The sequence below is a fragment of the Scyliorhinus torazame genome, chromosome 10 (assembly GCF_047496885.1).
Source record: "Scyliorhinus torazame isolate Kashiwa2021f chromosome 10, sScyTor2.1, whole genome shotgun sequence".
Classification (NCBI taxonomy): Eukaryota; Metazoa; Chordata; class Chondrichthyes; order Carcharhiniformes; family Scyliorhinidae; genus Scyliorhinus; species Scyliorhinus torazame.
In genome coordinates, this window is record NC_092716.1 from 37,690,760 (window position 1) to 37,706,442 (window position 15,683).

General features: G+C 52.1%; 1 protein-coding gene across 6 annotated transcripts in view; it reads left to right on the forward strand.

Moving 5' to 3' along the window:
- Positions 1–15,683, forward strand: part of pmfbp1 (polyamine modulated factor 1 binding protein 1) — a 1,352,449-nt gene that overhangs the window by 355,778 nt on the left and 980,988 nt on the right. For all 6 annotated transcript variants that reach the window (XM_072517945.1, XM_072517947.1, XM_072517950.1 and 3 more), the window contains exon 7: positions 2,233–2,365. In XM_072517945.1, the coding sequence (XP_072374046.1) occupies positions 2,233–2,365 (133 nt within the window). The remainder of the gene's footprint in view (positions 1–2,232; positions 2,366–15,683) is intronic.

Genomic DNA, 15,683 nt, shown 5'->3' on the forward strand with positions numbered 1-15,683 from the left:
GTTCGCGTCCAAGCGTCCTGTCTCCAACTGCAATCAAACGAACTACGCTAAAACATCCGGGCCGGAGAATCGCCGGGGGGGGGGGGGGGGGGCCCGCCAACCGGTGCGGCGCGATTCCCGCCCCCGCCGAATCTCCGGTGCCGGAATCTCGCCCCTGAAATGAAAACTGAAAATGCTGAAAAAACCCGCAGGACTGGCAGTAGCTCGGAGAGAGGAAATTAGAATTAACATTTCGAGTCAAATTTTATGACGCTTCTTCACAACTGAATTGGGTTCTGAAGAAATGTCATAGAAACTTAGAAAATAGGAGCAGGAGTAGGCCATTCAGCCCCTTGAACCTACTCCACCTTTAATATGATCATAGCTGATCCTCTATCTCAACGTCATACTTCCACTCTTTCTCCATCCCCCTTGACACCTTTAGTGTCTAGACATCAATCATATTTAGTCATATTGGACTCAAAATGTTAACACTGTTCATCCTTGCACAGATGCTGCCAGACCTGCAGAGTCTTTCCAGCTCTTTAATAAAAAATCTTATTTCTGTATCGTTCTTTAAGATCCCCTAACCATCCACTGTGAATGATATATTTCAAAGTAGCTCAGTTACCTTAATATTAATGGAAAACTGAATAGCTTCCCTCGTATGTTTTAAAATTTTAATAAATTATCAGTTTACTGTATATTAGCGAAATATATTAATTGTAACTCAGAATACCATCAACACTACTCATCTGAAATTGTAGCTAGAGCAGCAAAAGTTGACTTAGTTTAGAATTTTCTTTTCAAATCCTTCCCAATACCACCTCTAAAACGATGTTGTGTATTTGCCTATTTACCCTTCCTCCTTAACAAGGTGGCTGAGATCGAGAACTCAGAGTGGGAGAATCAGTCTATGTCTCATTTTTCTGTGGAGCCAAGCATTGGTGCTCCAATCTTTCGTACAGTGTTACTGACATTAGCTTCCAAACTGCCAACAGTATGCCAAGGAACAGTTAGATAGTAATTTATCAAATGCTGGGGTGATTAACATCTACTTGTTTACAGCAGGTTTAGGGATGTATTTAACTAAAATTGTCCAAGCAAAAATTACTTTTAGTGTGCCTTCTATTTGGCTGACCAGCAGCCTAGTCAGATTCGGGTTCAGTGGCACTGAGTGGCAACACCATCCACAGGCAGGATGGAACTCCAAGCAGCAGGGGTTTCAGGTGGGACAGGAAAGGAAAGAGTGACAGGAATGCCATAGAGGTCATATCCTTAACACAGGATTGACCATTAAAGACAGAGATTCCTGGAGATGACGAAGACCCAGTACCATATGCTCTCCAAGCAGATGGTCACACAAATCTGTGCCCTCGTTGTTGAAGATTGCACACTTTGTCATGCCAGCTGCCATTCCCTATAATTGCGGTATTTAGAAAATTTATAAAGGGCATCTGCTAGCACATTGTGGGTAACAGGTAGGAGGCAGACATATGCGATGCTATATTCTGTATTTAAACCTCTTAAGAAAAGGATTTGTCCCTAATTTAAGACTTTACCATCTGGTTTGCAATATAATTATCTTGAACCACCACCTCTTTCCCTTTGACTTCAGCAGCATCGTCTTCCTTGGTCAAGACAGCGCAAAGTATTAATTCAATATCTCAGCCATGCCTCTCTGCTTCCATACGTAAATCCCCTTTTGGTTCCCTAATTGGTCCCACTCCTCCTCTTACCAACATTAGCTATTTTTATATGCTTACCAAAGCCTTTTGGTTTGACTTTCATGTTAGTTGCCAGCGTCTTCTCATACTTTGCTTCTCTTTTTTTTTTTCTGAACCGTCTATATTTGACCTGGTTCTCAATTGTATTTTCCATCTGATATCTGTCAGAAATACACTTTTTTTCTCTTCATCTTTATCTCCATCTCTATTATTTGGCAAACCTTATTCTCAAAAACCAGCACCAACTTGTTTCAGAGGATTATGGAACGATGAAGCATAATGTTATGTAGTTACAATAAAAATCATAATTATACAATAAATATTTGGATTTTCTACAAATTAAAACATAATTTGGGATAACAGTGCGCTAAAAAAAATTTTAAATGGATAAGCTATACAAATGGCAATTTAGCAATATTATTTCATTGAGATGTTTTTGTTTTGTATCAATCTAACAGCTGAGGTTTTGTAAACTCTTATTTCTCAGATTCCAGCTCTTTTTCTAACGATCTGTCTTGTGCTGCAGCATGAATTCCGGTGAGGTTTTAATGGAATATGAAGAGGTTAAGTTCCAGTTGGCGGCAAAAGAATCAGCGATCCAAAGCTTACAGAGCCAGCTTCGAGAGGCTGTTTATCTTCAACAACAGTCAAAATATGAGGTTGGATAGAGTCCAGTGATGTAATCTGTGAAACATAGTAGCTTATGTTGCTCTATTGTCATTAACAAAATGCAGGGGAAACAGTTTTCTGTTGGATTAACTTTTTCTTATCACTTACGTAAGGTTTCTTAATCTTCAAATTCTTGTATGTTAATAATGTAGCTAATTTGGTCAGCCTTAAGTCAAAATACACTTTCATCCCATTGAATTAGAATTCAAGCAAGTAACTATGTAACAGTGAAACAATCAGCTACTCTGGCATTGAATCATCCCAGTGAGAGAAATAGTTTTTGGACGATATTACATTTTTCTATTTGCTTCCTTTTATTCTCTAGATGATGCATTTACTTTGCAGTGAGAGTGGGTGTATTGCTCCTAGGCTTCCATTGATGTTGCTACTGTGTTAACTTGAGTTAGCACCTAAAAGCAGATAATGGACAATTCCCCCTTTTGTACTTTATATCTTGCTTCTTGTGAAAAGGTTCCTAGACTCTACTGGGAGCCTTCTAAAAGTGATGATGTTAGCAACTCCACAGAAGAGGGGATTGAACTACCATGTGCAGCCCTCTCATGCTGTGATCAAAGAAACATGTTCAATTGGGAAGTAAGAACATTTACCATTCATGTCCATAGCTGATGTCTGCTGGATTTAATGTAGAGAAGGTAGAACATGATGTTGATCAATGTGCAAAACTGATTGATGTCGATGGTGCAATTTTGAAGCTTAACAACCAAGCCAATCCCCTCTCTTAACCTCAGACAGCTAAATGTGTTGTGAAGCATGAAGAGACCCCTCCATCAGTACGTTTTTGTACATCTATGGGATATGAGCATTTATTGCCTATGCCACCAAATGGCCACCAGCTTTCTCGAACAGCTGCAATCTGTTTAATGAAGGTACTCAACAGTGTTGTTATGCAAGGTATTGCTTACTTTTGACCCAGGAATGATGAAGGAATGGCAATATATTTCCAACTCAAGATGGTGTATGAATTGGATGGGAACTGTCATGATACGCAAACATGCAGCTAATGAACACATAGAATAGGACATGACCAATGAGCAGTCAGGACACTCAGGGATGGTATCTCATGATAAAAGGGATGAGGCACTCACACCCCGTCTCTTTCCACAGACCAACATCTACAGAGTGAGACAGGGTGTATCCTCAGCATCACTTCCCAGCACGTGGCTTAGAGCAAGGCTGGTTCAGTTAGACTGAGTTACTACATTTAGATTAGCAGAGAGTCAAACTCATTGAGAACTGTGCTAATAGTTCAATAAAACACATTGAACTCACTTCAAAGTCCGGAGCATCTTTTACTCAAAATTGCATCAAGTGGCAGCTTGTGTTATTCCAAATTACATAACACAACAGGAACTTGAAGGTGTTGATACATGTGCCTGCTGTCCTTGTCCTTTTAACTCATAGAAGTCATGGATTTGGGAAGTGATGGTGAAGAAGCCACGGCAAGTTCTGCAATGCATTTTAAATATATTGTCGCCAACATGCACCTGTGGTAGATAGAGTGAATGCTTAAGCTGGTTGGTGCATGGCAATCAGACAGGCTACTTTATTCTGAATGATGTTGAGCTTCTTGAGTGGTGCTGGAGCTGCACTTATTCAGACAAGTAAAGAACATTCCAATACACTCCTGATTAGTGGCTTGTAAATGGTGGAATGTCTTTGGAAAGTTAGGAGGTGAGTCATTCATTGCAGAATACACAGCTTTGTACCAGCTCTTGTACTCTTGGTATTTGTGACTGATCCAGTTATGTTTATGGTCAACAGTGATCCCCAGGATGGCTTGATATTGGATGATTGTAATGCCAGTGAATGTCAAGAAGGGATGGTCAGTGATTGGAACTTGTATAGCGCCAATATTACTTGCAACTTAACAGCCCAAGTTTGAATCTTGTCCATGTCTGGTTGGTCTTGTTGATCAGTAAGTTTCCAGATGATATGAAAATTGGTGGGGTGATAAATAGGAGAATAGTCTTCGATTACAGGAGGAGTTAGACGGGCTGGTCAGATGGGCTGATCAGTGGCAAATGGAATTCAAGCTTTATAAGTGTGAGGTGATGCACTTGGACAGGACAAACAAGGTGAAGGAAGGAATACATGTGAAACGGCAGAACCATGGGAAGCACCAAGGATCAGAGAGATTTTGGTGTGCATGTACACTGGTCCCTTAAGGTAGCAGAGTAGGTGTATACAGTGGTTGAGAAGACATATGGTATTCTTGCCTTTATTAGCCGAGGCATAGATAGAGTAGGCAGGAACAAACTTCTTCCCTTGGTGGAGGAGGGGTCAATGGCCTGGGGCATAGATTTAAGGTAAGGGGCAGGAGGTTTAGAGGGGATGTGAGGAAAAACATTTTTATCCAGAGGATGGAAGGAGTCTAGAACTCGTTGCCTGAAAGGGTGGTGGTGGCAGAGACCCTCATAACATTTAAGAAGTATTTAGATGTGCACTTACGATCTGAGGGCATACAAGGCAATGGGCCAAGTGCTGGAAAATGGGATTATAATGGTTAGGTGGGTGCGTTTGACCAGTGCAGATCTGATGGGCCGAAGGGCCTTTTCAGTAATGTAGGATTCTAGTACTCTATGACTCTATCTGATGAAAGGTTATTGAGCTGAACAATTAACTCTGAGGGGAGTTTAATAAAAGAGACAGAGGCCCCAGCCATGGACTGAAGAACTAGTGAGAGACCTGCAGTGCCTCCTCTGCGAAGGCCAACTGATATTATGTGCCAATCAGGCAGATTTGTTTTTCTAAATTTAAAGTACCCAATTCCTTTTTTTCCAATTAAGGGGTAATTTAGCGTGGCCAGTCCACCTAACCTGCACATCTTTGGAATGTGGGGGTGAGACCCACACAGACACTGGGAGAATGTGCAAGCTCCACACGGACAGTAACCCGGTGCCAGGATGGAATCCCGTCCTCGCCGCCACGAGGCAGCAGCCCTACCAATCAGGCAGTTGAGGGATTATGAGTGGGTTTCACAGGACCAGGACTTCAGGGGCGGCTAGTCCAGTCTATTGAGGGCTGCCGACTAATCAGAGGCTGGCAGCATTTTGGCTCAGCAGTGCCAACAAGGAGGTGGTAGCTGCTGCCAGAATGAGAGCTACCTGAGGTCCAGAATTCTGTTTCTCTCACCATAAATGCGACTAACTTGCTGAGTATTTCCAGCATTTTTTAGTTTTATCTCCAATTTCATGTCACCCCTTTACTGTCCTCAATTCTTTGACTATTTGTATGGTATTAAACTTCCCAACTGTCTTAAAATTATGTCTGGAGCCAGAATTCTGTCCAACTGAACATTGCATTAAATTGACACCTTTTTTCAGCCCTTGCCAACAACTGCTTACTTCAGTCTCTATTCCATCTCCTATTGGTCATTTTGGTTGAACACGGTGATGCACAAACTTGGTGTCCAGGTCAACCAGTAGCTTAAATTCAAACTCCACATTGGTATTCATTACTATTCTACCACATCTGCAACATGATCTGTGTTACACCCCACACCATTCCCAATACCAAAGCTCTTGCCCAAATTTTTATTACTTCAGAATTCACTTTCTTGCATACTTTTCTCATTGGCTTTCTAAACTTTTTCCGACACAAACTACAACTTCAACTTGGGCAGCACAGCGGCACTGTTGCCTCATAGCTCCAGGGTCCTGGGTTCAATTCCGGCCTCGGGTGATTGTGTGGAGTTTGCACTTTCTCCCCGTGTCTGTGTGGGTTTCCTCTGGATGCTCCGGTGTCCTCCCACAGTCCAAAGATGTGCAGGTTAAGTGCTAAATTGCCCCGTAGTGTCCAAAAGGTTAGGTGGGGTTACTGGGTTACGGGAATAGGGTGGAGGTGTGGGCTTAGGTTGGATGCTCTTTCCAAGGGGCGGTGCAGAGTTTATGGGCCGATTGGCCTCCTTCTACACTATAAATTCTATGATTCTATGAAATTTCAGCTGTTCTCAACCTGTCCTATTTAAATCATTCTCACTCATCATCTCAATTGTCACCTAAATCTGATGGCTCCCTACCTCCCAATAAACCAACTTCAGAAAGATCTTCCTTGTTTACCAGTCTTGCCATGGGATTCCCCAACTTTTTTGTGCAGTCTCCTCTACCTTGCTACTCAGGCCATGCCCTATGGTCCTCCAATTCCAGCCTTCTGTATACCCTGCTCCCAACATTCCTTATTTGGTGGCAAGGTTGACAGTCATTTAATGTCTATGGTTCCCACCATACCCTGCACCACCCCCCGCCCATACAAATGCCAGGTAATGACCAAGAGAGAACCTACCCCCCCCCCCCCCCCCTCCACCCACCCCCCCATCAGAATAGTCACCTGGAACATGAGAAGACTTAATGACCCAGTGAAAAGATGCAGAGTCTTCGCCCACCTGAAAGTATGAAAGCCGACGTAGCCTTCCTCCAAGAGATGCACCTGAGGGAGAAGGACCGACTGCAGGTAAGGAAGGGCTGGGTAGGACAGACCTACCATTCCTGCTACGGGACAAGAGCTTGTGGGGGTGGGGGGGGTAACCATACTACTTAGCAAGAGGATGATATTTACTGAGGCGAGGACGATTACGGACCCATGGGGATGGTACGTCATGATAAGTGGTGTCCTGGAAGGGGCACCGCTGGTCCTGGTGAACGTGTACGCGCCCAACTGGGACGACACAGAATTTGTAAAGAAGACCATGTCGAAAATCCCCCACACAGGCACCCACAGACTAACCATGGGAGGAGACTTTAACTGTGTACATGACCCGCTGACAGACAAGTCAAACCCCAAAACGGGGAAGAGGTCAAACATGGCTAGAGAACTAGGAATATTTGTGGAGCAGGTGTGGGCAGTGGACCCATGGCGGTTCATGCACTCGGGTGAGAAGCAGTTCTGATTTTTTTCATAAGTACTCAAGGTCTATACGTGTATCAACCTCTTTGTGGTGGAGAAATCGGTGCTTCCAGGTCTAGTAAGAGCGGAATACTCCACGATCGTAATTCCATTCATGCTCCACACTACATGGATGTGAGTTGGAGACGGGTCCTGCCCAACGCCCCCATGGAGGTTGGACACGGCCCTCCTAGCCGACAAGGCCCTCTGTCAGAAAATATCAACGGCCATAGACAAGTACACAACTAACAACCGGAACAGGGAGGTCTCACCCACCATGTACTAGGAGGTGCTGAAGGCTATGCTCAGAGGAGAAATGACCTCCTACAAGGCACGCAGGGACAGGGAAGAGAGGGCGGCTAGGCAACAACTGATCGATTCCATGCTGGAGGTAGACAGACGGTACTCCGAGGTCCTGACTCCAAAGTTCCAATAAAAATATTTTTAAAAGAAATATAAAGTGAACCAAACGCACAAATATTTGTGTTGGTGGGTCTTGCTACCAGTGCATCAATGCAGTTTAGAGGCTGGCTGTGCTCACCAATCCTTTACGTGTGCACTTGCTTTCCCAGTCCTCAGAATGTCGATGAATCCTTTCCAGCACTGAATCCAGATCTTTCTTACTGAAATGAAATGAAAATCGCTTATTGTCACAAGTAGGTTTCAAATGAAGTTACTGTGAAAAGCCCCTAGTCGCCACATTCCGACGCCAGTTCGGGGAGGCTGTTACGGGAATTGAACAGTGCTGCTGGCCTGCCTTGGTCTGCTTTCAAAGCCAGCGATTTAGCCCTGTGCTAAACTGCACTGCACTAACTCCAGCCATACCTGCTTTGTCAGTGTTTCTGGCTTCCTTCTCTCGCTCTTTAAAAACAATTTATGTCTACAGGCCATCACCACCTCCACCGTGATCTCAAGGGAGGTGTCATTGAATCTTGAGCCTCCCCCTCCGGGTCATACCTTATTTCTCCTTTATGTTCCTTACTGTCAACACAACCACGGTGTTCAGCCAAAGCTATGACCAATAGGTGCCCTTTATTTCAGCTGGCAAATTTCCAGCTGCTGTCCTCCGAAACCACCCCCCATTATCTTGACCTGATTCCAATAGTTGCCATGAGTACTTCTCTCTCTCCTCCACTACTGCACTGTGACCACAGGGAGTGAATATAAAAGGTGATGGATGGTGTTGAAGAAAAAAATAGTCAACTCTTCGAGTTTTCGCAAAGGTCCTTTATTTAACACCAAGTTCGTGGAGGGAATTAGAATGACTGCAGTCTTTCCAAATGTCCTGCTTTACAAAGGTAAGATGAGTAATTTATATCATATCATAAGCAATATCTAGGACAGAGAGACATTCTTGAGATTAAACAAGGAGACAGAAAGCGAGCAAAGTTTAATAACAGGCCTTGAGTTCCTCGCTGAAGCAAAACAATGTGCAGCTATACGCCTGTTTACATGGTGTGACCTTCCGACTGTTTTATACAGAACTTCGAACTTTTTGACTAAAAATAAGGCTATATATCCACCATGCTTCACTAAGTGCCTATTTCCATGAAATATAGTCAAGCAGCTGATTAAAATAATACAAGGTATTTAAGGCAGCTAATCCGCCAACTAAAGTCCCTTCTACAATGGGATCCAATCAAACAGAATGCTTGATCCTAGATGGTGTCAAGTTTCTTGAGTGTGGTTGTAGCAATGGAATTCCCAGCATTTGACCTGCTTTTGCAAGCACACTATTTATGTGGCTGATTCAGTTATGTTTCTGCTTAATGATGACTCCTCTAGGATGTTAATAATCAGCAATGGCTATGCCATTGAGTGTTGAGGGGGAAATGGTTAGATTCTCTCTTGTTGGTAATGGACATTGCCTGGCACTTATATGGTGTGAATGTTATTTGCTACCTATCAGCCTAAGCTTGAATATTGTCCAGGTCTGGTTACATGAGAGCACAGACAACCTCACTAACTGAGGTGATATAAATGGGACTAAACATGGTGTGATTATAAGTGAATGTCCCCCTGTTTGACTTTATGAGGGAGGTTGGGGCAATACTTCTCCATGCTCCTTGACATTAAGCACAGGGTTCCTGGCTGGCTTTCTAGTGCATCAAACATGGTATGTATCAACCTTCCACCATAGCCTGATCCATCAAGGTCAGCATCTGGGCTCTCTATAGCAGAATTACTGTCAGTCTTCTCCCTTTGGTGAGCTGGTGCTTGAGCTATTCTTCACTCTCACGCCTTATCTCCTATGCACTTGTATCACCATATGCAGATCCCCCTTTTGTCGTAGTCTCTAACGGATGCACAATGTCAGCATCTATGCTGGTATGGTCTATATAGACAATGTATGATCGCGTGATGGTATCTCTTCACTTCTTTTCTTAAGGTATGAGTGTGAGGCTGGCAGCATCGGTACATGAGTGAGAGGGAGTATCTGGATGCTCGGTGTGTGTCCTGATTGGTCTTGGCTGAGTGATGGAGTTAGGTGCATTAAGCAATGTGAGAGACTGGTGGAGTGGGAGATGGAAGATGTGCTCGGAAGGTGTAGTCACTGGCCTTGACTACCTACATTAAGTCACTCGATGCTGTTGGTGCTGTTGCCAAGTCAGGTCAACCATGAAGACATCCAGCACCATGGGCGGTAATCCCCCCCCCCCCCCCCCGCCGGGTGGGAGAATCGCCGGGGCGCCGCACAAATCGCGCCACGCCACTCCAATCTCCGCATGCGATTCTCCCACCCCTCCGAAAACAGCACCGCGCCAATCGTGCCGGGCCGCTCGGAGAATCGGCGCAAATGGCGAGCGCCAATTCTCTGGCCCAGATGTGCCGAGCGGCCGCGCGTAAACGGCCTAGTCCCGCCGGCGCCATCCACACCTGGTCGTTGCCGGCGGGTACTCGTCGCGAAAGCTTGGGGGGCGGCCTGTGGGGGGGGGGGGGGGGGGGGGGCTCCGGAGTGACCTGGTATGCGATCGGAATCAACCAATCGGCGCCTGGCCTCCTTTCTTCCGCCGGTGAGCCTGGATCCATCCGCCATGTTTGTGCGGGGGGGGGCCTGGGGGAGGACAGCCACCACGCATGCGCGAGTTGGCACCGGCCCAACTGCGCATGCGTGAGACCCAAGGCGGCGCGTCTTTTACGTGGCGCCGGGTCTCTGATGCCACGCCGAGGCCCCGCCCCCGTAAATCGCGTGACGCCCCTGCTAGCCACACGGAGGGGGGAGAATAGGGGTCTGGGAATGGGCGCCGACGCCGGAGTAAAGTACTCCGGTTTTTACTCTGGCGCCGGCACTTAGGCTCCCATTGCGAGAATCCCGCCACTGATACGTGGGGCGTCATTCTCCGACCCCCCAGAGGATCGGAGAATGGCCGTTGGCCGCCGTGAATCACTCCCACGCCGAAGTCTCCGAAGGGAGAAAAGTCGGCGGGGCGTTAATGGCGCCGCTGCCGCGGGGAATGTCACGGGTCTGCGCAAGGCAGCCGATTTTCGGCCTGCCGATATTCTCCCTTCCGGATGGGCCGAAGTCCCGTCGATGTGATGACCGTTCACGTCGACGTGAATCAAACCTCCTTTTCATCGGCGTGACCCGGTGCTCCAGGCTCACGCCGGCCAGCGTGGAGGTGAGTGACGGCCTGGGGGGTTGGCTCTGGGCAGGCAATGGCGTGGCCGCAGTCTGATTGCGTGAGGAGAGGTGTGTCTCGGGTTGTGTGTGTGTGTGTGCGGCAGGGGGGGGGGGGGGGGTGGTTAGAGTAGGCTGGGCTCCGGGGGAGTGCCGGGAGGGGGTCCGTGCCGGGGTGGAGGTTGGGGGGGGGGGTCCGTGCCGGGGTGGAGGTTGGGGGTTGGGGGGGGGGGTCCGTGCTGGGGTGGAGGTTGGGGGGGGTTCCGTGCTGGGGTGGAGGTTGGGGGGGGGTACGTGCCGTGCCGGGGTGGAGGTTGGGGGGGGTCCGTGCTGGGGTGGAGGTTGGGGGGGGGTCCGTGCCGGGGTGGAGGTTGGGGGGGGGTCCGTGCTGGGGTGGAGGTTGGGGGGGTCCGTGCTGGGGTGGAGGTTGGGGGGGTTCCGTGCAGTGCCGGGTTGGAGGTTGGGGGGGGGTCCATGCTGGGGTGGAGGTTGGGGGGGGGTCTGTGCCGGGGTGGAGGTTGGGGGGGGGGTCCGTGTTGGGGTGGAGGTTGGGGAGGGGGGTCCGTGCCGTGCCGGGGTGGAGGTTGGGGGTTGGGGGGGTCCGTGCTGGGGTGGAGGTTGGGGGGGGTCCGTGCTGGGGTGGAGGTTGGGGGGGGGTCCGTGCCGGGGTGGAGGTTGGGGGTTGGGGGGGGGGTCCGTGCCGGGGTGGAGGTTGGGGGGGGGGTTGGGGGGGGGTCCGTGCTGGGGTGGAGGTTGGGGTTGTGGGTCCGTGCCGGGGTGGAGGTTGGGGGGGGTCCGTGCTGGGGTGGAGGTTGGGGGGGGGGGGGGTCCGTGCCGTGCCGGGGTGGAGGTTGGGGGTTGTGGGGGGGTCCGTGCTGGGGTGGAATTTGGGGGGGGTTCGTGCCGAGGAGGGGGATGGGAGGGCAAGTGAGTTGGTCCACCTGGCCAGGTGCCAGCCTCCAACAGTTGGACCCATGCGGTCCATGCCACCTGGCTGGGGGGAGGAGGGGATATGGGCAATGATGACATGTCGTCGTTCCCCTCCCTCCCACCAGGCCGTCATGTTTTCAGATCATCCAGTGATGTTGGCCGCCGTGGTGGCAGCCGCTCATGTCTATGTTGCCCTGGATGAGGAGGAGGAGGAGGAGGAGCGTGCCAGAGAGGCGGCGCAGGCTGCCGCAGAGGGGCAGGCGGCAGCCGCCCAGGCTGGAGGGACACCTGACCGACAGGACGAGGAGGGGGAGGAGGACGTCGCGGCCCCACGGCAACGGAGGCACCCGAGGGCGCCCCGTGTGTACCGGCCCCGGCAGTCATACCAGGACCTCACGGACTGGGAATGCAGGAGGAGACTCCGGATGAGCCGGGAAACCGTGGCACACATCTGCCACCTGCTGGCACACCTGTCACCGCGTGGCACTGGCGGGGGACACCCTCTCCCCGTGTCCGTCAAGGTTACGGTGGCCCTGAACTTTTATGCAACGGGGTCATTCCAGGCACCGAGTGGGGACCTGTCCGGCATATCGCAGACATCGGTGCACCGGTGCATCCGGGCAGTGACAGATGCCCTATATGCCATGGCGCACTGCTACATCCGCTTCCCCGTGGACCGGGCCAGCCAAGATGCCCGGGCCGTGGGCTTCTCTGCCGTGGCCGGGTTCCCCATGGTCCAAGGCGTGATCGATGGGATGCACGTCGCCGTGCGGCCACCTGCAGATAACAGGGCCGTGTTCACTAATAGGAAGGGGACCTATTCGATGAAATTACAGGTGGTCTGCGGCCACCGCATGATGATCCTGCACGTCTGCGCTCGTCACCCAGGCAGTGTACACGACTCATTCGTGTTGTCGCGGTCATCCACCCCGGCATGTACGAGGGACGCCATCCCCGGCTGAGGGGCTGGTTGCTGAGCGACAGGGGCTACCCATTGCGATCGTGGCTGATGACGCCTATACGGAGGCCACGCAATGAGGCGGAGAACCGCTACAATGATGCCCATGTAGCGACAAGGGGAGTGATCGAGAGGTGCTTTGGCGCGCTGAAGATGCGTTTCAGGTGCCTGGACCTCTCTGGGGGCGCCCTCCAGTATCGGTCAGATAGGGTCGGCCGCATCATTGTGGTGTGCTGCGTCCTGCACAACATAGCCCAGCAGAGGGACGATGTGCCGCAGGCAGAGGAGGCCGGAGTGGAGGAGCAGCAGGAAGAGGCCCAGTCCTCCCCAGATGAGGGGGATGGGGGCAATGGTCAGGGCAGACGGGGTAGACACAGGCGGGTGGCTGTCCACCGTTACCGGCTGGCCCAGCGGGCACGGGACAGACTGATAGCCGCCCGCTTCACTGACTAGATGGGCGTGGGAATCGGGTAGTATGGCCACAGACCGCACACCATGGCAACAGCCGACCACCCAGACCCCCCACCCATCCACCCACCCAGCACCCTCACCCCCCTCCCCAACCCCACCCACCCCACCCGCATGCACACCACCCGCCCCCCCCCCCCCCGCCCCCCCATTGCCGATCCACCTGCGGCACAACGGGCCGGGCTCACACAGTTGCGGGTGGACGCGTGTCTATCGCAGGCCATGGAGGATGATGACAACCCGCCCTGCGATGAGCTCCTGGCTCTACATCGTTGGACTATGTCTGACCCATGGCCACAGTACCACCATCCACCCGGACCATCCCTGCATGCGGCTGTGACACTGCAGCGCACGGTCCCGTCCTCTGCCCGGGGGATGTTGATGGCGGCCCAGGGGGCAGACTCACCTGGGGCTGAGGTAAGACCACCCCTCACACACACACTTGCGCTCAACGTACATGACACCCCCGCACACTTTGGACAGAGCACAAAGGCAGCTTCGGTAGGTGTAACATTGACTTTAATAACCAAAGGAGTTCATGCACGTGCCCTAGCCCCTAAAACTCATCTGTGCCCTGCACCCGTGCCAACTTACTCAGTGTCTAATTGTTTGGCCTTACGGGCCCTTTGACTACGTCTACGTGGTTCCCCAGATGGTACAGCAGAACTGGAGGTGGACTCCTGTGATTCCTGCCCTCTGACACTGGATCCCTTTGGCGGCCGTTTCCTGGGGCGTCCTGGCCTAGATGGGCCAGGCTGCGGCCCGGGTGACTGGGATGGCGAGCTGCCAGCCTGTCCTGCCCGTTGCCCACCCGATGCACCTGGGACGGAAGGGGGGGAGTCCGAGGTGTCGCGGTGTACCGGGACCTCCCCTACAGAGGGAGCCGGGACGGACCACACCACCTCCTCCTCCCTCGGGGTGCCCGATGGCCCCCAGGCCTCTACATGGGTGGGGGATGCGAACGGACTGGCCATCCGACGCCCCCCCGACATCTGGCGCTGCCAGTCCTGGAGGCCCGTGCTGGTATCGACAGGGGTCTGCAGGTTTGCAGCCATGGAGCCCAGGGGGTTGGCAAACCCTGTCTGTGACAGTGCGACGCCGGCTCGCACATGGCCACTGGCGCAGATGCCCTCAGCGATGGCCTGCAGAGACTGGGCCATGGTCTGCTGAGACTGGGCCATGGCCTGCAGAGACTGGGCTATGGCGTTGAGCGCCTCTGCCATCTGGCGCTGGCACTGGCTCATGGCCTCCTGTGAGAGGGCAGCCATTTCCTGGGCCACAGACGCCGCCTGCACGGATGGCCCCAGGCCTTGCAAACCGTTCCCCATGTCTGACACCGTCGCACCCATTGCCTCCACCGCGGACGCCACCCGTGCGGTGTCAGCCTGGGTGGCACGCATGACCGGCACCACTCCCAGCTCCTGGACGCGGGTGGACTCCTCCACCTGCGACCGCAGCTGCCGCAAGCCTCCCGTCACCCTCTTCGCTCGTCTCCGGGTCGGTGGTTGCATCGGATCTATGTGTGGGTGTGGTAACTGCAGGAACCCGGGATCCATCTGGGCGGCAGATGTTCGCTTGGGCTGGGCTGCCCTCCGACCGCCCGGTCCCTCTGCTGCTCCTACCTCCACCTGCTGTACCGGGACGGCTGTGTTGTGCGCACCAGTGAGTGTACCAGACGCCTCATCACTAAAGTGCCCAACCGTGGTGAGTGTTTCTGCGATGGTGGAGGGTGTTGGTGACAGCAGTGGCGTTGTGTCGTGCTCTTCGTCCCACTCTGAGTCCATGGCACTTTGGGGTGGGGGTTCGTCTCCACCCATCCACTCTGAGTCACTGTCCGGTATTTTGTCTTCCTGGGTAGTGCTGTCCCGGGTAGGGGTGTCCTGGGTAGTGCTGTCCCGGGTAGGGGTGTCCTGGGTAGAGGTGTCCTGGGTAGTGGTGTCCTGGGTAGTAGTGTCCTGGGTAGTGGTGTCCTGGCTCGGATGTGACGGGGGCCTGTGGCTGCCCCCCTCGTCGCTGGGTGGTCGCTCCCGCACGTGACGGGGGTGTCGTCTCCCTGTTGCTCCAGGTCTCTCCGTCTCCCGTGGTGTGCGAGGGGCATCCTGCGGGCGTCGCATGCTGGAGGGTCCGGGTCTCTCCGTCTCCCGTGGTCTCCGAGGGGCATCCTGCGGGCGTCGCATGCTGGAGGGTCCGGGTCTCTTCGTCTCCCGTGGTCTCCGAGGGCCATCCGCCGGGCGTCGCATGCTGGAGGGTGCGGGTCTCTCCGTCTCCTGTGGTCTCCGAGGGGCATCCTGCGGGCGTCGCATGCTGGAGGGTGCGGGTCTCTCCGTCTCCTGTGGTCTCCGAGGGGCATCCTGCGGGCGGTCTGCATCTGTGGGGATGCGTGCCTGGACGTTTGGTCCTGCGATACACAATGAAGCATGCATGGTTAGAC